The sequence below is a fragment of the Carica papaya genome, chromosome 5, assembly GCF_054855325.1.
Source record: "Carica papaya isolate Zhongbai chromosome 5, ASM5485532v1, whole genome shotgun sequence".
Classification (NCBI taxonomy): Eukaryota; Viridiplantae; Streptophyta; class Magnoliopsida; order Brassicales; family Caricaceae; genus Carica; species Carica papaya.
The window spans coordinates 9,554,306-9,576,059 of NC_142313.1; the positions used below are offsets into that span (position 1 = coordinate 9,554,306).

The 21,754-nt window shown below is 34.4% G+C and overlaps 3 protein-coding genes across 6 annotated transcripts; 1 reads left to right on the forward strand and 2 right to left on the reverse strand.

The window, feature by feature from the left end:
- Positions 1-1,869: 1,869 nt before the first annotated feature.
- LOC110810987 (U-box domain-containing protein 24-like) lies at positions 1,870-9,448 on the reverse strand. 4 transcript variants are annotated; one of them, XM_022037322.2, is made up of 5 exons: positions 9,153-9,448; positions 6,986-8,362; positions 6,218-6,521; positions 4,976-5,466; positions 1,870-3,539 (listed from the first exon to the last, which is right to left on the reverse strand). In XM_022037322.2, the coding sequence occupies exons 2-5, from the start codon at positions 8,210-8,212 to the stop codon at positions 2,544-2,546; spliced, it is 3,018 nt and encodes a 1,005-aa protein (XP_021893014.1). In that variant the 5' UTR covers positions 8,213-8,362; positions 9,153-9,448; the 3' UTR covers positions 1,870-2,543. The 4 variants fall into 4 exon arrangements, with proteins under 4 accessions (XP_021893014.1, XP_021893013.1, XP_021893016.1 ...); XM_022037321.2 differs by having other exon boundaries at positions 6,986-8,371; XM_022037324.2 differs by lacking the exon at positions 9,153-9,448 and adding an exon at positions 8,969-9,146.
- Positions 9,449-10,741: 1,293 nt separating this feature from the next.
- LOC110811033 (ATPase, F1 complex, OSCP/delta subunit protein) lies at positions 10,742-11,520 on the reverse strand. Its single transcript, XM_022037387.2, has one exon. It carries the CDS (start codon positions 11,428-11,430, stop codon positions 10,807-10,809), a length of 624 nt encoding a protein of 207 aa, XP_021893079.1. The 5' UTR covers positions 11,431-11,520; the 3' UTR covers positions 10,742-10,806.
- Positions 11,521-13,248: 1,728 nt separating this feature from the next.
- RABA3 (RAB GTPase homolog A3) lies at positions 13,249-14,596 on the forward strand. Its single transcript, XM_022037371.2, has 2 exons — positions 13,249-13,738; positions 13,850-14,596. Exons 1-2 carry the CDS (start codon positions 13,470-13,472, stop codon positions 14,304-14,306), a joined length of 726 nt encoding a protein of 241 aa, XP_021893063.1. The 5' UTR covers positions 13,249-13,469; the 3' UTR covers positions 14,307-14,596.
- Positions 14,597-21,754: the final 7,158 nt, after the last annotated feature.

A 21,754-nucleotide genomic window follows, 5' to 3' on the forward strand; every position in this document is an offset into this window, starting at 1 on the left:
AAACCGTGATAGGAAATAGGGTGAGGGGTCCTTACTCGTTTCGGGGTCCGAACACGGCTTCACAGTGCGCTTGCAGGCTGTCCCTAATTTTCCCTGAATTTTCCTCGGGAAACTGAAACGCACTACTGGTACCTGCACATGTTCCAAAAAAATCCCAAATTAGGCCCAGGGCCCCTTTCGGCCCAAATCGCAACTTCGGCACGGCGGCTCCGCCGTGCTCCGGCGACGACGGCGCCGCTGGCAGCGGCGATTTGCTTCGGGTTGGCTATTTTCTGCCGTTTCCGGTCGAATTCGGCCACACTCGCATCGGTCCCTGCGAGAAAACAACCCTAGGGCCCTCGGGGGGCCAAAAAATCACGAAAAAACGGAGCTTACCGGCGGCGGCGCTCTCGGGTGCGGCGGCTCTCCGGCGAGGTTCGTGTTTTGGTGATTCGGCTCCGATCAACCTGTAGAGAAAAGAATGGTGATCACGGTGATATAAAAATTGCATCAAACGGAGGCCGGGAAGAGCCTCATCGGAGGCAAAAACCGAGAAGGGGCGCGGCGGCGCCGCTGGGCTTCGGCCGTGTATTCCGGCTGTTTGGCCAGGATTTTGGCTCCGATTTGGCCATAGGAGGAATCAGCGTGGAAAAACGAGTCGGGGGTACGAAATTTACCTCGATCGGCGGTCGGAAATTCCTCCGGTGCGGCGGTGGGTGGCGGCGGCCGGCTTCTGGTTCGTCTTCTCCGGTGAGCGGCAGGCGGCTAGGGTTTGTGGTCTGGTGTGGGGGTTCTATTTATAACCCTTTGCCTTTTGATCTCAGCCGTCCATTTTGTTTTAATCTGGGCCGTCGATCGCACGCTTGATCTGGGCCGTCGATCGCGCCCACGCGGATCGCCAACGTGGCCCTTTTTGGAACGACGTGATTTTGCTACGTGGCAGGTCCCGCTTGGCCGGGCCTGCTGACGTGGCTGCCGACGTGGCTTTCTTTTCTTCCTTTTTTTTTTTTTTTTTTTTTTCAGCCCCTTTCCGGACGCTACAAAATCACCTAGTCAAAAGCCTTAGTACTTTTTTTATATTAATTATCTAATAAAAAACTTTATTGTGAATTAAAAAAATAAAAATTAAAATTTTAAGCTCTAGTTAAAATTTTATAATTAAATATTAAAGATATTAATTTCTTGTTGTGAACATAGAGAATATCATTATCTAATTAATTTCGTAATAAATTAAAATTTATTAAAAAGAAACTTATTGTAATTTTACTAATTGGTCAAAAAATTATTTTTAGTAATTGAAAATTCTACTAACTTTCTATTCAAAGGTTCTTATAAACATCCAATTGTGTTAACTGAGAATTTTTTTTACTGAAATTTAAAAATTTACCAACTACTTAATTAAAAATTCTATTGAAATTATTTTTTTGCAAAGATTATATTAATAATTTATCTAAGTAATATTTCTACTATAATTAAAATTATCTAATTTAAAATTCTACAAGACTTTACGATAGTATTAATTGAAAATTATGCTGAAACTAGGACTTTTTAAACTAAAAATTCTACTTAATAATGATCTAATTTAGGATAATATACTACAACTAATCAAATTATATAATTAAGAATTATAACAACAATTGTCTAACTATACAAACTAACTAAAAATTATATCATATATAATTAAAAAAAATCATTGTAATAAATTTTAGTAATCGAAAATTTTATTGTCTAAATAACTGGTGAAGAAATTGAAATAGAATTTTTGAAATTCTGAATACATTATAACAAAATTTTATTGAAATTGAAAATATGTAAGTACAAATTATATTAAAAAGTTAAAAAAATTATTGTCTAATTAACTAAAGAAAAGTTACAAATAAGACTGTTGCATGAATTGAAATAAAATTTTTATAATTTAAAAAAAATTACACAGTTTAACTAAAAAAATTTAATAGTAATTACATAAATTTATGAATAAGAGGGATTACAAATCTAGTTAAATTTAATAAAGAATAGCTAAATTGTGATTACCGTTATTTGTAGTAATCTTCCTCCCTTGTGTTGGGAGAAGAACCCAGAACCAGTTTAGTCCCAATCATTGTCTCCCAATAAATCCTGTCAAATTCCTGCAATACCTCAACTATCATCTCCGCCTGCTTCTTCTCAATCAACATCTTCATCAACCAACAACCTACTAAAACTTGTTTCTCTTCTCCACCTCCTTCACCAATTTCCCTTTCTCTTTATCACCAACACAGCTTGAACTAGCTCATTCTTCAACAACTTTTTTAATCACACACCAGAATGAATACTTGACGGGTGGCTGATCAGATAATTAATCGTACTCTTTAGCTTCCAAGATAAGATGATGGCCTTTTAAACCTTAAACGAAGGGCTAGTCCGCTCATGCTTCAGAAAATTTGGAATCCGTCACCCGGTTATCTGTGCTCATCTGAGATCTTTGAATGCTTCTCAGCAACCAAACTGTTATGGTGAATTTGTTACCTCCTACAAGAAATGGGGAACCCTATAGAATTCAAATAGGTTAAGCCAACTAAGTTTCTCTAGAAATATGAAGACTGATCATGAAGCACATTCAAATGCGCAAGTATCCTGGCAGAAAGGGACTTCACTCTACTGCTACCTCGCTGTGTTAAGTCAACTAAAGGCACCTGGGCAGATGGGCCATAATTCTGTTTGAACTCTGGAATTCGGAAAATCCTTTCAAGAGCAACGAGAGATTTTTCTTGCAATGTGGGGGACGGAGAGCTCAGAAACTTTATCATTGGTGGTATGGCTTTTGCTTCTGCAAGCACCTTACTACCACTTTGTAATCGCTCACCTTCAATTAAAGTCAAGAGTGCATCTAAAGAAGACTCACAGACTCCAGGATCTGGTTCTTCAAGCACCTTCACAAGAGGTCCCACCGCATCAGCCTCTATAAGGCAAAATGATGATTCAACAGCACAAATTCCCCTATGAACCGGACAGATATCGTTAGGGGGAGAAGAGAAGCACCAAAATCCCCTATGCTTTGGCATGATTCTACTGAGCGCAACTGAACTCTCTGAAAACCGGCCAAGAGAAATCGCTGCATATTTCTTTGTTAAGGGGGAACCTAACTCTAGCAACCAAACCAGGAGTGGAATAACACCAGCCTTTGCTGCAATATTTTGCCATTCCAAGTTTGTTGGAACAGTGAAACGACGTATGGCACCAACAGCTTTTTCAACTAATTGAATTCTGCTGGGATCATTTTGCTGACTATCGCGGAGGATCGAGAGAACTGTTGGGAGTGCTTGGGCATCCAAAAGCCACTGAGTAATTGGAGAGATTTCTGGAAGACTGGAAATTATGCCCATTGCAGAAACAACCTCTTCCTTGTTGCTAGAAGATTGAATGATTCTAACTAGGGTCTCTAGGCACTTTTCACCCACATGCTCCAAAATGGTGGCTTGATCACCATCATCTGCCAAGCAACAGAACAACTTCACGGCATTTGCTCGTACATCTAGGTTACCATGCTCACACAACGGAACTAGTACTTGGATTGCAGAACACTGTCGATATCATTAGTGCTAATTAGATGCAGAAAGTTAACTATATAGGGGCCCCCACCCAAAATCCCCCCCCCCAATCCACAAAGCATGCATAGATAAATAAATGATTGGGTGGAAGAAAAGGTTAACTAAAAATTAGAAAAAAAAAAAAAGAAAAAAAAGAAAGGCTGCAAAAAATTCTCAATTTAGACTTCTCAGTTTCGTGAGGAAAAACTATTGAGGATTAGATAGTAGTTAGACATATTATAAGACTCCTACATATTATCATTCCTAGTTATTTCAATTATTTTATTTTCCTGTCACAAATTCAACTCTTGCACTCAAACTTTATTCAACTCCTCCACCTCAACCTCTATTCTGTGCTTGACTTTATGATTGGATCGAGGGAAGTGAGTAAAAGGAAAAAGAAACAATAGGATTCTGGCCCACTTTTCTTGTTTGAATAAAGAATAAAAATTAGGAAACAGAAGCATGGATGGTGAGTGTATCTTTTTCCCACCTTAAAAATTCAATCTGAGTTTCCAAATTGAGGGGAAAGAAAAGTAAAAGAAAAAAAAAGTCAAAATTTAATAATACTTATCTATTTATCTTTGATTGCATTATTTTCTTTTTTTACTAATAAAAGTTGCAATTGACACTGTTCTTACAATTAACCATGTTATTTCCTTTACATACCCTAAACCAGACAAAATATTATGAAATCCTTTCCATTCCTCTACTTTCTCAATTATTAGTTGTCATAATGAGAAAAATGCCTTTCTTTTCCTTTCCCTTAAAACCCATTCTTTTTCGTCATTTCTTTTCCTTACCTCCAAAATCATTTACTAATTTTTATCTAAAGCTATATTGCAAAAAATATCTATAAATTTTACGAATTTGATGTAATTTGAAATACATTTACTTCAATTCTACTTAATATTCATATGAGGTCAATTTTTGTCATCTTCTGATAAATTTTTCATCTCTCCTAGTTGAACTAAGTCTACATTTGTAAATGATTTTTGCAAAATTTCTTTTATTCCAAACATAACCTAAACATTGTTAAGGTAGGACATATGCCATTTCATCAACTTCGACAGCATTTCCTTAATATCTCCAATATGATATGAATGTAATTATTCCTTGTTGTTTTTCCAGCTTTCAGCAAGCTTCGGTGGATGATCACCATATCAGTGTCTTCCTAAACTTAGGCACAATCTCAGACACGACAACATTTTGCCACATCAACCTATGTAAACCTGTAAGTACTGATATTTCTATTTGGCGGAGATACAAGGAACAATCTTCTTTATGATTCCAATATATTGATTCCAAAATCCTAAAGCAGCATAACTTACCTAAAATTCTAACCTACCAGCTGTTACTGCTCATCAATAGGCACTTGTGTGAAAGCATGCAAGTGTGTGGAAAAGCCCCTTTCCCTAAAAGATACATACCTCTGTTAATCTGTTCTTGATATAAGTTGCAGTATCAGATTGGCACAAGGCATGGAAGGTCTGGAGAATGCTCTTTTGCACAACAGGCCCAGTCAAATTGATAACTGAGAGAAGCATGAAAATATCATCATCAGATTCCAATAAGGTGACTGGTGTCTGGCCAGATTCCTGAGACACAGTTGATACAGCAAGCTGCATGATTGTGGCTGCCACCTGTTCCCGCAAGCTTGGAGATGATGATTTTTGGTGAAGGAGGAGGTTAAATAATGGGCCCTTTGCACCTTCTCTGATCATCTGCAAGCCATTTTTTGCAACTGTTGATAGGTTATAGAGAGCTTTGACGGCTGCATTTTTCATCAGCATGTCACCATGAGAAACCAAGTAAAGGAGAGGACCAAGTACACCTCCTTCAACCAAAGAGACTTTATTGTGCTCTGTCAACTCCATATCTGCCAAAGTTGTTGCCATGATCATTTTCACACGTTCTGGCCCTGCATGGATGAAGAGATAGGAATATAAGTAAAATGCGCTCTTCAATATGGTGTCAAGTGTAGACACAACTATAAGCAATAATTGGTACCAAGAAGATATATACATATATGTATATATATATATATATATATATATATAAATATGTATAAATATATATATAAATATGTATATATGTATGTATAAGCAAAAAAACAGAAAAAAATGCAATATATCTGTTTGTCATAGGAATTTATGTTCACCTATCAGAATTTTACCTTTCAACCATAACCCTCTAAACATCTACTTTGAAATCCTCTACCAATTCAAATATCATATATTCTTTCAGGATTCAGAAAAATCCATCAATTACAATACAACAAAATCTCCTGATTTCAGAAAATTAAAGCCTCTGTTTCTACTTCTACTTTTTATTTATTTATTTTTCTCAATGTTTTCAGCTCTTTGTCCATCTTCTGAACCATTTGAGAAGTCAACTTTCTTTTCTGCAGTGCGATCATTTTACACTAGAAATTCATGTAACTTTTAAAGTTAAGATAGATGCATGTAGTATCATCAAAGCAATGCAACTTGAGATTTTTACAACATTACACAAGAGACATCAAACAAAAAACTGAAGCAAGCCAATAAATAACAGAGAACATATATAGAATTCCATTCGCAAGCAATTGTCCTCAAATATCTATTAGCTCATGCTAGTTTTATTAAGAACAGGAACAGAAACCCAAGTTTCCTTTTTTGAAGGAAAAAAACCTGTAGAAAGACGGTGCAGCAGATGCTTAAAATAATTAGCCCTTGCCATTTGTATAACATTCTGATCAGAGAAAGAAAGATTCTCCAAAAGCTCGTGTGCATCTTTAGCAGCTTGATGATCATCAGTGCTTGACATAGTCACCAAGAGAAGGATGCATCCCTGGACCTTTCCAATGTGATCTCGTAAGACATGGAAGATAGATAATTCTAACAACAATGCCACTGCTAACTTTCTTTCTTCAATACGACGCCCAAGAGAGCGAACAATAGGTTCAATAGGGTTATCAACTTTTGCCACTCTTTCCTGCAACATATTCACCATTGGGGAAGAAAGGGAATATAAAATCAAAGAACACATTCTGACATATCTAGTTCAGAGGATCTATGTTCATACAAGGAATTTGTCAATTATCTCCATTGACAAAATAAAAGAAAACATTGGAAGAATTGAAGGCCAAAAATAATATGAATAGGGTCCAAGAGTGTGACCCATACTGAACTTTAATGGTTTGCCATACAGAAGTTCAGAAATATTTTTTAGGTGATCTAAAATAAAAATACACATGTTGATAACCAATAACCAATATATTCTTGGGTAGTGGCATCTTTATCTAACATGAAACTGATTTTAGAACGTGCCTAATCAGGTGGCTGTGTTTCACATTCCAAACAAAAAGTTTAATAAGATGAAAGCACTTTATTGCACATAATATCCTACACAAGCACGCAGAGAGATGAGAAAGAGAAATGTTGTTTGACTAACATTACCTTAGCATCATCATTATCCTTCACCAAAATGTGAAGAATGATAAGAACACGACTCCTTAGATCACGACTTTTTTCAGCAAGAAGTTGAATAAGAGTTGGTATGTAGTTCTCCAATATAACCCATTCCCGATGCTGTTCTCTTTGCTCACAGAGGTGCTGCAGCTGTTCGAGGCAGTGGATACCGTCTTCCTCCTCTTCAGACATTAGTTTTGGTTTCATGGAAGCAATTGTTATCATAGTATTTCTATCCTTCCACTCTTCTATTGATTGCCTCAGAGTTTTGTTAGGACGTAGAACTGATGTGTTTAGACTGGTCATGGTCAGTGGACATAATTTGTTTCCATCTGCAAACCACTTTTCTATTGCAGTTCTCTCAAATGTTTGTCCTGAAGAGGTCTCTACAGGGTCCACCATAACATCTCCAGTGATGGGGCAGTAAAAAGATTGCAGAGGTTCCAAAGGTTGACTACCCAAAGACTTCCGCTTGGTAAAATATTTAATCTCTTTCTCCTTAGGAGATGAAGCAGCATCAGCCCTTTCTAACAAAGCAATTATCTGATCCATTTGTATAGCTTCTGCCTGGTCCTTTCTCAGCCGAGTATTCTCAATCTCACTTTTAAACTCTTCAAGTTCCTTCTTCAATACTGATTTCTCGGTAGAGATCCCAACAGCTCCTGCTATGAGAACCAGTAAATTATTAGCATAAGAACGACCAACATTCCTCTCCTGTATTCCAGTCTCAACTTTTTCCAAGATTGCCTCTTCAACTACAGCTGCCTTAAATTCAGCTCTCTGCATATTGTTGTAGAGGTTTTCAATTTCTTCAGCTGTTACAGATGCAAGATCCAGAGAGGCTAAAGGTAGGAGAGACAAAGCTCGGCTAATTTCTTTTGTTATTTTCTCTAGACGATTAACTATCATCCTGCAATTCATCAAAAGATACACTTTATTTCTTTTCCCACATTCTAGTGTCAGGTGCTTTGCAGCATTTGTCTCTCGATTGAGAATCTCAATAGACTTGTTTAAGACATCAGAATCCACATTCTTTTGATTCAATTCTTTCAGTATTGGAACAATTTTTTCCATGTAAGTTGCAAGTTCCCTGAAACTGTCTTTGTTAACTAGGACATTGTTGGTTGCAACTACGACCTCAAGCATGCTTTCTACGACCTGGGAAATGAGTTCTGAAGCCAGAACAAGTGAGTCTGCAATCAGATCTATTGCCATTACGAGCACCAAATCGCGAGCTATGAAGCGAAATCTTTTCTCATGGGATTAGGTCTCTGACTAAAGAGGAAAGATTCAGTTGCTAGAGACCTGTCTCAGCATTTTCATCTGTTGTAGGTTTCATCCAAATCACCCTTCCACTTCTACGACCTAAAATTCCTACATTTTAGAACCAATTTGAAAAAAGACTACTATAAGGGAAAAATCATCGACAAAATATTAAATAGTACTTATCCTTCTCTTTCAAAAGACACATGAACAACTTATTATCTCTTTGAACCAATTCATGCCTGGAAAAGAAAAACCAATTGTGTTTTGGAGAGCTAAGAAAACCGCAGGATAACCTAAGCCACCTGTTATTTCTGTTTAACTGGCTAGTGCATCAAAATTATAAACAAGAACTAAAACTAGAATAAAAAATAAATGTCAACCAGGATGAGCATACTAAAAAATTATATACGCTTTGCTTTTAGTGACTTCCAAGGATCAATTGGAATCTAATTGGGCAGTAAACAGAAGAGTGAAAAAGTTGTTTCCTTTACAACTTCACTCCTCAGGGCATAAAGGATTCTCACAAAAAAAAAAAAAAAAAAAAAACCCAATCCAATCTCGGCAGCAAATCTTATACTCTAAAGAAAACCTACTGTTGAGCCTCATATCCATGTCTTCTTAAGCGAGTACTAACACAACCACATGTACGACTCATGTAAAGCATTAAATTGAAATAGAAAACAAGAATAGCAACTGTTAGAGTACATAGTAGGGTCTGAATTCAAGATAAGGGGCTGATGAAGCTCAAAATGAACCCCTGCATGTATGTTGACAAAACACGGCAAGCAGACCAACTCGGTCAACAAGGTCATACACGTCTAGTTGCTCCATAACAAAGGTTTCTACTAATCCTTGAGCAGAAAGTGAGCAAGAGAAAAAGAGAGAGAACCTGAGAGAAACGAAGCTAAAGCCTACGATAATTCATCAGGCAGCCTCCCAGGGGAGAGTATTTTCCAGGAAATTAGGAACAGGGATTTTCCGAGAAAGGAAAAAACAGTGATCGCTTGCGACGCTAGAGAGCTGCCGTACCCCAAGGGGCAATTGTCTTTGGACTGAATTTCTTTTTTCGTCCCAAAAAATAAAAACCCAAAAGGAAAAATGATTGAACAGAAAGACGCGTCTTAAGTTTTATAGTTCAGTAATTATTTTCTTTTTCAAACTCGAGCTTTGACCTTTCTGGGAAGGGGGTCAATCCCAACTTTCAACCAAAAAGGAAGATCATTTTATATGTTCTGTTTTCTGCATTACAAAAAAAGAACTCATCAGGGGAAAAAGAAGCAGAGTAATTCTGAAATCCCCAGTTGAATTCAGGAAAGAACTTTGGTGAATCTTCTTTTTGTTTTCTCTAAAAAATAGTAATTTTCTGATTTCTATATAATGCTACCGGATGCTTACCTCTTTATCTCTCCATTAACATCGAGTGCGGGTTCGACCCACATTGACTATTCATCAAAACATAGAAAAAAGGTGCTAAAGGATTCATTCATAAATATAGTGGAGAAAGTTCACTCAAACCAAAGAATTAATCAGTTTGGAATAAGTTCTATTTCAAAATTTTGTTTTCTTATCATTTTATTTAATTACTAGCATATTTTTATGTACTAAGATCAAAATTTGTTGATAAAATCACTTGTACTACTTAATTATTTTTTTAAAAAAGTACAAAACTTTTTAATATTATTACAATCAAATTTAAATTATCTAACTTAAATAAGGGATATCCTTGCCACTATGATAATATGTGAAATTTTTTATTACAATAGAAGTAAAAATAACTTGGATTATTCAAGAATCGAATTCTATTTGTTTTATTAGAAGAAAATATTAATAAAATTTTATAAAATAATTTTACAAAATTTAACCAATTGTCTTGATTCCATAATATCATTGAGAAATATGAATTTTTATTATCAAAAGATTTTTTGCTCTTTCGAATATGAAATGAGTCAATCATCTACTTTAATATCTTATTGAACAAAAATAATGATATTATTCCTTTATTAATCAAGAATTTTGATTTTTAAAATATTATAAAAAATGTTTCAATTTTTTTAAATGAATGATTTGAAAATCTATTGATTCTAACAATTGATTGCAGAGTTGATCGTTTAGATATTTCGATTCATAAATATAGATTTCAAACTTATAAATGAAGATATTCTCGAAATTGATTAAAAAAAAAGTGAATTATACAAAAAAAAAAACATGGATGAAAAAGAAATAACTATTTGTTATTGATGAAAGCTTACTAGTTGTTAATTTTTTTTTTTTTTAAAAAAATTTGTAAAAGTATTTATCTATATTTTTAGTTTTGATATTAGATCTTATTATAAATTCTTCAAGCAAAAGAATGACTATTTAGTTATTAGATTTCTTCAACCTTTCCTAAATTGCAAAATTGATTTTCAATGCTCATAGGTCTACGAACTTCAAAATTAAAGTAAACAGTCTTCGTATATGAAAGAAAAATCAAAGTGGTTATGTTAAAGAATTGGTCAATTATGAAGTAAAACAAAAGAGAGTTTGTTCAAATATTTGTTATCTTATACAAAATTGAAGGCAACTTTGTGGGTAATTCCAAACACGTTATCTTCTCCGGACATGTTGTTGGCAGAAGAACCCAAAACCAGTTTAGTCCCAATCGTCATCTCTCCAGAAATCCTATCAAATTCCTGCAGTACCTCAACTATCATCTCCGTCTTCTTCCTCTCAATCAACATCTTCGTTAAACCCACCAAATACCTATTAAACTTATATTTCTTCCCCACCATCTTCACCAATTTCCCCTTCTCTTTATCACCCACGACCTGGTCTACCAACACGGCTTGAACTTGCTCATTGTTCAACAACTTCTTTACGTCCTCTTGGATCACCTGGAGACATGTGTTGGATTGAGCTATGTCTATGAGAGCCGCAGCGTAGCCGGTGGCGGGTTTTTTATGGGTATGATGAGGAGATGAGTGTAGAGTTGATACGACGTGAGAGGAAGGGAAGGAGTGGGCGGAAGCAGTGAGATTATGGTGCGGGAAAGTTGTGGAAATCGAATTGGGTCTTGAGGAGCAGGATTGGTGAGATGTAACAGGAGATTTGAAGTGCGAGAAGTCACGAGGTGTGAGATGAAAGCTAGAAAAACTGAGAGTTGAAATGGAGCCTGAGAGAGTATCCATGGCGATTGTTTGGTTTGTGTTGTGGGGAAGAGGGGAGCTTGGGGTTGTTTTCTTGTGGGAGAAAGAGATACGATACGATATTAGCCACTAGAAATGTAGGATTATTGATGACTGCTGGTTTTCAATCACATTGGTACACAAAAAATACTGTATGGTGACAAAATTAAAGTGAGAAAAAGAATTTTATCAAAATCAATTACTATCAATTATAAAATATAAAAATATCAATTAAAATTATTGAAAATTCACCGTACATCATGACAAAAGTTTACTACTAATCATTTTTTGATTAGATAATTAATATTTTTACATTTTCTATAAAATGTTTAGATATGTGCTTATGTTAGAAAGTAATTTTTAGTTTTTTAATTAAAAAATTATATTATTATTAATATGCATATATTTTTTTGCACCAGAAATTTTCTTTTTTATTTTTATTTAAGAGTTGTTATATGATTTCATATTTTTTTAAAAAAATAATTAGAAAAATTAACAAATTCTTTCTTTTTAAAAAACATAAAAAATTCGTCACGATAATAATGATAATGGTAATTCCACGATTTATAATAAAAATACATGTCATTCTGAAATAGAATTTATAATTTATTATTTTTCGTACATTAGTTAAACTTATAAATTTTATTAATCTTATCATCGGAAAATTAAAATACTGATGGTTAAAATATGATTTGATTGCAATAAAAGGACTTAAAGGCAAAAAAAAAAAAAGAAGATTTGATATAAATAGAAATAAACTAACAGCAGTAGTACTGGAGAGGAAGCAGAGTCTCATGGCATGTTGGTTTTGCGATCCCAAAGGAAGATTATTCACTAGTGGGAAGATAGAGCTCCAGCCCACAATGTCTCCCAGATCTTGTAATACAACCAATTATTTTCTTTTATTGATTCCTAGTTGTTAAAAATACCAAATTCCAATTTCAGAGAGAGAGAGAGAAAAAAAAAAAAGAAAAAAGAAAGAACAAATATTTAACTCTCCAGCTTTGCTTTAAAATAAAGCACAACCCAGTAGAAAAGGTAAATAAAAGAGGCAGATCAGACAATAGTATTATATAGAGTATTGTCAAATATTTTATAGTAACTTGAGAAAATTTCCGGTATTTGACACATTAAATTCATCTGTATTCCTAAATTGCAGCATTGATTGATACAGAGCAATGTAGTTTCCCAAGGGGATCAAGGGCCCTAACCATAATTCTTGAGGATGTTAATGCACCCAATTTTTGTCGGTGTAAAATTTTTAATACATACTATACCCAAAAATTAAATCAATGTAGTACCATTTGGAAATACATTATATTCGTATATAAATTTAACTTTATAAAAGGAAGAAATAGATGTATACTTACCCTCTTTCAATGTCTACCTCTCCATTCCATGCTCTACCTACCAAAACATCTAATAAACTGCTTAGCAAAATCCATGGTTTAACGACAAATCACTTTTGCTTTATGTGATTATAAGTAGCATCAAACCCACCTAAAAAATCATTAGTAGTGGGCTAATCCCGGGCGTTATGCCTCTAATTAAGACATGGTGGGGGCTACGGGTGGCCGATTCCTCTCATTAATCCCATTTTTAATACTTGCTTACCTTAATATGCAAAAATCAAAACACTACTTCAATAAGATTTTTGAGTTTTCACAGGATGTTGACTACTTGTCATTAATATGTTAAACTAACTCCCTCCCTCTAAATTATATAAAAAAAAAACTAACTATGACAACAATAATATATATACATATATGCGCTGCAGACTCATGAATCATTTAAAGAGGCGACAAGTACATGACCGTATTCTCTAACTCCATTCATCCTGTTCGTTCTTTTTCTCATTTTCTTTTTACTCCCTCCAACTTACCACAACACTAAAAGCCAAGAATACCCACAACCCAGATTCATTATATAATGATATATCAGTTCTAGTTGTAGAACAAACAATAGTGTCATTTCTTTTTTTTTTTTTTTTTTTTGTTTTTTTGTTTTTACTGTATTCGTGTGTGTGGTTGGAGTAACTAAAGATGAATCAGGAAATGAATGGATTAGTGGAGAATCAAGCAGGGATTAATGGAAGAAGGGAAAGTTTTCCTGAGAAAATAGATTATGTGTTCAAGATTGTGGTGATTGGTGACTCAGCTGTGGGGAAGACTCAGATACTGTCTAGATTCACCAGGAATAACTTCTGCTTTGACTCAAAGTCCACCATTGGCGTTGAGTTCCAAACCAGGACGGTCACCATTAAGGGAAAAGTCGTCAAGGCCCAGATCTGGGATACTGCAGGCCAAGAAAGGTTCCTTCTCTCCCTCTTCCTTCTAATCATTTTCTCTATCTTACTTATAACAATTAATCACAAAGTTAGAATATCTGTTAATGATTTGATTATGAAATGATGAAAGTAAAGGTACCGAGCAGTTACAAGTGCGTATTACAGAGGATCAGTGGGGGCAATGCTGGTGTACGATATCACGAGACGGCAGTCGTTCGATCATGTGGCGAGGTGGGTTGATGAACTGAGGGCCCACGCTGATAACTCCATCGTGATTATGCTGATCGGGAACAAGGCGGATCTGGTGGAGTCGAGGGTAGTTCCGACGGAAGACGCGGTTGAATTTGCAGAGGATCAAGGGCTCTTCTATTCTGAAACATCTGCTTTGAGCGGTGACAATGTGGAGACTGCGTTTTTCAGGTTGCTGGAGGAGATATACGGCGTCGTAGTATCCAAAAAAGCTTTGGCATGTGGAGATGGGAAAGTTAATGGTGGTGACGGTTCGGTGCTTAAAGGCTCCAAAATTGATATTATTTCTGGGTATGATGTGGAGATTAGTGAGCTGAAGAAGCTATCTCCCTGCTCGTGCTGATACATTTATATATACATATATACATATATATATATATATATATATTTCAGGCTTTATCATATTTGGGTTTTGTATCTGTGTCTTGTCTGTATCTAATTCAGACACAAATACACACGGCATATATATTTATATATATGTGAGATGCTTCTAATTATAAAATTAATAGGGATTAGAATCTGTATCAATGTTTTGGTATAATCTGATTAATGTTATAGGCCCAAAGGAATTGGGTTATTCTTTTTAGTGTCAACAGTTGTTTTCTTAAATAAAAATGCGTTCATTTTGTGAGACTCTCCATACCTTTCTAAAGTTGCAAAAGAAATACCAAAATCAAGGAATTTTAAAAATTCATCAAGCCAAAATCAAAATCATACCTTCCAAATTTCCGAACCAAGAGCATATCTTCCTAAAATAGTATATTCATATGTGGAAAAAAATCAAGGGAGATCATGAACAAATTATGGACATTTATTATTGAAAAAATTAGTTAGTTCAGCTTTTGGACGAGTCAAATGATAATATCTGTTAGTGATTTGAATAAATCTATTTTTTTAGAATTAGTTATATGTTTTCCTATTCTTTTGACACATTAGTAAATGCGTAAAACGTGACTGCAATTTAATCTCTTTTGTAAGGCTATATATATGGCCAAGTCACTATCTTAATGGTGTAAGCTTTTCTCTCTAATTTCCAGTTTATTTGTGTTAAGTAGAAAGCTATTTTAACACATGGTATAAAAGCCACATCATAGTGGCCTAATTGAAATTAAGAAGCAGTAGTTTTCTTAAAGTTTAACAAAGAAAATATGGCAATAGATGGTGGATTTGTGTAACCAGCAATACCAAAACTTGATAAACATTATGATCACTGGTGTATGCTTATGGAAAATTTCCTATGATTAAAGGAATATTGGGGTATTGTGGAAGATAGAATCCCTACAACAATAGAAAAAGTTCAACTCACTGAAGTATAAAAAAAGTGATTGATGATACAAAGTTAAAAATTTGAAAGAAAAGACTTATCTCTTCCAAGCCATAGATCGATCAATTTTGGAAACCATTTTAAACAAAGATACACCTAAAAATATTTAGAATTCTTTAAAGTAGAAATATTAAGGGACAACACAGGTTCAACGAGCACAGTGACAGGTTCTTTAGAAGGAGTTTGAGATGTTGAATATGAAGGAAGGAGAATATCTTTGCTTGGACTCTTACTATGGTTAAAAAGTTGAGAGCTAATAAAGGGAATATGAGAGATGTAACTATCATTGAAAAGATTTTGAGATCTATGACATCCAAATATGATTATGTGGTGTGTTATATTAAAGAATAGAATGATTTAGATGCCCTTACTATTGATGAGTTACAAAATAGTCTTTTAGTGCATGAACAATGTATGAAGGCTCATCTTATGGAAGAGCAGGCATTGAAGGTCATTGTTGGAGAGTCTTCAGGAGAAAGAGAATGAGGTTGAGGTCGTGGTGGAATGTGAGGTCGTGGAAGAGGAGGTGTGCGCAGTTTTAAAACCATTGTTGAATGTTATAATTGCCATAAACTTGGACATTTTCAGTATGAATGTCCATAAACTTAGACATTTTCAGTATGAATGTCCAAAGGAGACATAAGCAAGAGCAAACTATGTGGAAGATAGTGAAGAGATGTTGTTAATAGCGTATACAAACGATAAGAAAGTGAACAAAAAAAATAATGGTCTCTTGATTCTTAATATAGTAATCATATGTGTGGCAAGAAGGAGATTTTCTTAGATTTTGATGAAAATTTCAGGGAGAAAATGAAACTAAGAGATAACTTGAGTATGAATGTGATGGGTAAAGATAATGTGCGAATGTTGATAAATGGTCTTGTATAAGTTATAACAGGTGTATTTTATGTTCGAGGATCAAAAAACAACTTAATAAGCATTGTTCAATTAGTTGAGAAGGGACTTGCAATCCTTATACAATAACAAATATGCAAAATCTATCATTTAGAGAAAGGCTTGATTATGGAGGTCAAAATGTCTTCAAACTGAATGTTTAAGTTGTTTGCTCAAATACAATTGAAGGAGGAAACTTGTTTTAATTCTCTCATAAAAGATCCAACTCAACTTTGGCATTGTAGATATGGTCATCTAAGCTTCAGCAGTTTGAAACTTCTCTAATAAAAGGGAATGGTGAGAGGACTGCCTTGCTTTGAAACTTATGAAAATATGTAAGGATTTTTTTGTGGGAAAAAAACATAGAGATCCATTTTCCAAGGAAGACACTCTGAGAGCTTCTCAAATTCTTGAATTGGTACATGTTGATATATGTGGGCCAATCAGTCCTACATCTGATAACAATAAAAGGTATATGATCAGATTTATTGATGACTATAGTCGTAAAGTTTAATTTTATTTCTTAACTGAAAAATAAGAAGCTTTTATTATTTTTTAAGAAATATAAGATTCGTGTTAAAAAAGAGACAAATTTAACTATAAAATATCTTTATACTGATCGTGGGGATAAGTTCACCTCGATTGAATTTACTAACTTTTACAGTAAGAATGGTATCCGAAGAAAACTAACAGCTTCATATAGCCCTCAACAAAATGGTGTCGCAGAGAAAAAAAATCGAATTATCATAAATATGGTTCAAATTATGCTATCAGGACAGAAGATTCCCAAAACTTTCTGGCCAGAAGCTATAAACTGATCAGTTTATATTCTCAATAGAATCCAATGCTTATAGTGAAAAATAGAGCTCTAGAAGAAGCTTAGAGCGGATCTAAGCTATTTGTAGACCATTTCAGGGTGTTTGGATGCCTATGTCATGCTCATATTTCTGATTCTAAAAGGATAAAGCTTGATGACAAGAGTGCAAGATATTTTTCTTAGAGTTAATGAGGAGTCAAAGGCATATAGATTATATGATCCTATTTTAAAAAATCATAATAAGCGGAGATGTAGTATTTGAAGAAAACAACAATTGGGATTGGGACAAAAGTCATGAAGAATTTATTTTGGTTGACTTCGATTATAGCAACAATGAAAATGAACTAGATGTAGCTGTTAGAGATGAGAATGAAGCTGAAAATAATGGTTGCGTCAACGTTGAGGAACTTGAATTAATAAATGAATTAAATGAAGATAATTCATCTAGTTTTGGTGAAAGATCTTCACTTTAGATTTGTTACGACAGGTTAAGAAGGCAACCGAATTGGATGGATGATGATGTAAGTGGAAAAGGTTTATCTGAGGAAGAAGACATGGCATACTCAGCTATGTTTGCAATGAATGATCCAATTCTCTTTGAAGAGGCGAAAAAAGAGGTGTATTTGAGAGTATGGAAATTGAAGCAAAAACAAAAAAAATTATAATTAGGAAGTAATGAATTTACCTACCGAGGCAAAAAAGGTCAGTGTGAAATGGCTAGATAAAATGAAGCTCAATGAAAATGGCGAAGTGGGGAAGTATAAAGCTCGTTTAGTTACAAAGGGCTATGGTCAAAAGTATGGTGTGGTTTATAAAAGTTTTTACACTTATAACACGTTTGGAGATAGTTCAAATAGTGATCTCTCTTGTAGCTTAGAAAGGGTGGCCAATTTTTCTTCTGTTTTTTAGTCCTAGAGAAAATAAATGTCCGTTTATTATACAACCATCTTGTCTTAAATAATTTGATAACTAACTTCCAATAGAAAATAACAATCTTGTCTTCTCTCTCTAAACAAATAGTTGACTACTAACTTCCAATAGAAAATAACGATCTTGTCTTCTTTCTCTAAACAAATAATTGATGAAAAATGGCATAGACTAATTATTGAGAAGCGCACACAAGTTGGTGTTTGTCCCTTGAGTGAGAAAGATAATCTTCTCCTCATTTTCTTGAAAACAAGTGTTGCTGGTAAGAAAACAAGCTTAGCATAAGGAATAGTTTAACTGGTTCCGTTCATGATCCCAGCATGGCTTCCCCTCTTGCTGCTGCTCTCTGTTCTGCTAGTAGTGATGAAGAAAGTGATGGAGTCAAAAAAGCAGCATCCTCCAGGGCTGCCCCTCATTGTTAATATGCACCAACTTGGCGGACTTCGTTATCAATCTCTGTGGTAGATGTCAAAGAAATACGATCCTGTAGTCTGATTGAAGCTAGGAAGTGTATCTTTCGTTGTCGTTTCCTCAGCCGAAACTGCAAGACAGATTCTCAAAGTTCACGAGACTTGCAACCAACCCAACTTGTTAGCCACATGCATTTTCTCTTACAATTATCTCGATACAGGTTTTACTCCTTTTGGCCAATACTGGAAAGAGGTCCGCAAGATTAGCGTCCATGAGCTTTTCAGCAACAGTAGAGTCCAGTCATTTAGGTACATTAGAGAGGAAGATGTTGCTTCACTCATTCAATCAATCTCCCAATCTGCTGCTTTTAAGTCCCCTGTGGATTTAACCGAGAAGCTGTTTTTCCTTATAGCGAATATGGTTTGGAGGGTTGCATTTTGAGGCAAATTTGAGAAGAATAAATGCGAGAGCGGCGCGTTTCAAAGGAATGTCAAGGAAATGACATCACTTATGGGATCTTTCGCTGCTTCTGATTTCCTTTCCCTATGTTGGATGGATTGTTGATAGGCTCACGGGTCTCCCTGGTAGACTCCGAAAGAATGCACAAGCACTGGATGCTTTTCTGCAAGAGACAATTGATAAATATGAAGGACATAAAGTAGAAGAAGGGAACGAGGATATCATTGATGTGCTCTTAAAGATAGAGAAGCAGCAGAAGGAACAAGGTTCTTTTACTCTCACAAAAAGTCATATCAAAGAAATCCTCATGGTAGATATAACCTTTTTCTGACTCCATCTCCTTAATTTCAACAACATTATTAGTAATGTCCATTAATACTGAAAATACACGCGTCTGTATACTCTGCCTGCTGCTTGCATTAACATTTAAAATACACGTGTCAGAATATATACGTAGGTGGAATTGATAGTTTGCAAATCACCATGTATGAGCGTTGGCAGAGCTTATGAGGAGCCCAAAAGTGATGAAGAAAGTACAAGCTGAGATTAGAGATTTAATCAGAAACAAAGGAGAAGTCAAGGAAGATGATGTTGAAAAACTTGAATTCCTGAACATGTGGTGAAAGAGACCTGGAGACTTCACCCACCAGGTCCACTTCTAACTCTAAGAGAGGTCACGTTCGGATTTGAGGTCAACGGTTACAAGATATACCCAAAGACCAGAATCCATGTTAACGTATGGGCCATCGGACGAGATCCCAAGATTTGGAAGGACCTAGAAAAGTTTTTGCCGGAGAGATTTGCAGGAAGCTTGATTGATTTCAACGGACAACACTTTGAGTTGTTGACGTTCGGTGGAGGATGCACAGGTTGTCCCGGTATGAACATCGCATACACAACGCTGCGACTTGCACTTGCAAATCTTTTATATCATTTTGATTGGAAATTACCAGAAGGGTTGAGCAAGAAAGATATCAACATGGAGGAAGCTTAGGGTATCACCGCTCGCAAGAAGACTCATATTGTGCTTGTTCCTATTGCCAACGTCTGATCTTCTCAAAACACATCCATTCTCAATGGTCCGCACTGTAGAATTAATTTGTGAGCTTTTTCATTTGTGTAAATCCTTGCATTGAAGTTTCATTTTGGTTTTCTTCTTTCAGCAGCAAATGTTATGGTTTCATTGTAGTTCAAATATCATAATTTTGTCATTTTACCTGAAAACATTACTTCTAGAGTACTTGTTAAAAAATAGAGGCCGATGACACTAAACAAAAATGGGAATGCTGGAAAATAAAGATACCTTGTATCCAAAAAAAAAAAAAAGAGCTGAAAAACTTACTTACATTCAACTAAATATCACTCTTAAATAGATAAATTTCTAATTACTTATCATAAAAAAGTAATCAACTAATTTAATACTGACAATCAACTAATTAACTAGTTCAAATACAATAAATTATCCACTAACTAATTAATAATTCCAAGATAATAAATTATTTTTATAATAACTAATTAATTTCTACATTAAATCTCTATCAGTACAATCATATATGTTATGAAATTTTAATTTTTTCTTTTAAATTTAATTTCTTTTTCCCTTAATTAACTTACCCATATATATTTATGCCTAAAAGATTATACTTATATTTTTTCTTATGACCTTCTAGCTAGATTTTAGATATGTTAATCACTATTAAATGGTTACTTATTTTTCATGTTTTTGAATAACCTCCATAATAATTTTTAAATTTCTATTTCTGTTATTTTAATTATAGAATGATAACACTGTAATAATTTTTTGGATACGTTATCGTATAGTATTGTAAGAATCAATTTAATATTTTATTTTTTTGAATAAAAGAAAAAATATAAGAAATATATTAATTTAGTGATATTATGCTATATATACCATATACAAAATTATATATGAATTTTATTATGAAAACTTATGTAGTGTTTCTTAAAAAATAAGGGTAGAAGTACAATTTTGTTAATGTTCATTTGATTTATTATGGTAGATTCACATTCAAAATATTTGGGCTTTATAATAATATGTAAAGAACTAATACTTAATAGAAAATAAAATATTGGATTAATAAAATAATAGTGGAAACAATTGAGAGTTTGAGGTTTATATTTCTTGTATAACAAATCTGAATGTCTAATAGGGTTACGTGAATTTTCTTTATAGGAAATAAAAATATAACTAAAATCCTATAGGGTCAACCTCCGCTGGGCAACTCTAATGGAATACGGGAGGTAACTTTTAATCGCAACATTCTTACTGTTCAAGATCCGGATCTTGGTCTTCTTAATTTAAAATAGTTAAATAAAGGAGATGAGTTATACTAACTCAGTAAAAATTTCAACGTTTAATACTGGTACAGAAGATTAAAGATTAGTAAAAATCATAAAATAAGCAATGAAGCCATTTTTTTTATAAATAAATTCATTTAATGTAAAAAAAAAACATAAACTTCATACTCACCCTTTTTAAGTTTCCAAATTCAACTTATGAAAACAATAATTACGATAACAATTTATTACACATTTAAAGGAACAATAATCTTAAACGTTACATTTTTACTTACTTAACAATACCCCTGAGGGTCCATGGGGGTTCCCTCTATGCGTTAACTCAATATCCAATTTGTCAATTAACCGGCCGTTCTCATACTCCATTCGGTATGAGGGTTAAGAATATTTTCCAACCCTTTCCGGTATGGGATGTCTTAGTCTCATCCAATTGAGATAATGTTTACGGTAGGGTTAGCCCTATGTATCGGGTCCATAGACCATTTTTCATTATACTCGGTAAGCCTTTTATACACATATTCACGTCATCAACCAATCACCAATTACACACAAACATATCATATTTCCAGATCTATGAAACGAAATTTAAACAGATAATAAAAATTGATACTTTAATAATTAAGAAAAATATTATTAGGGT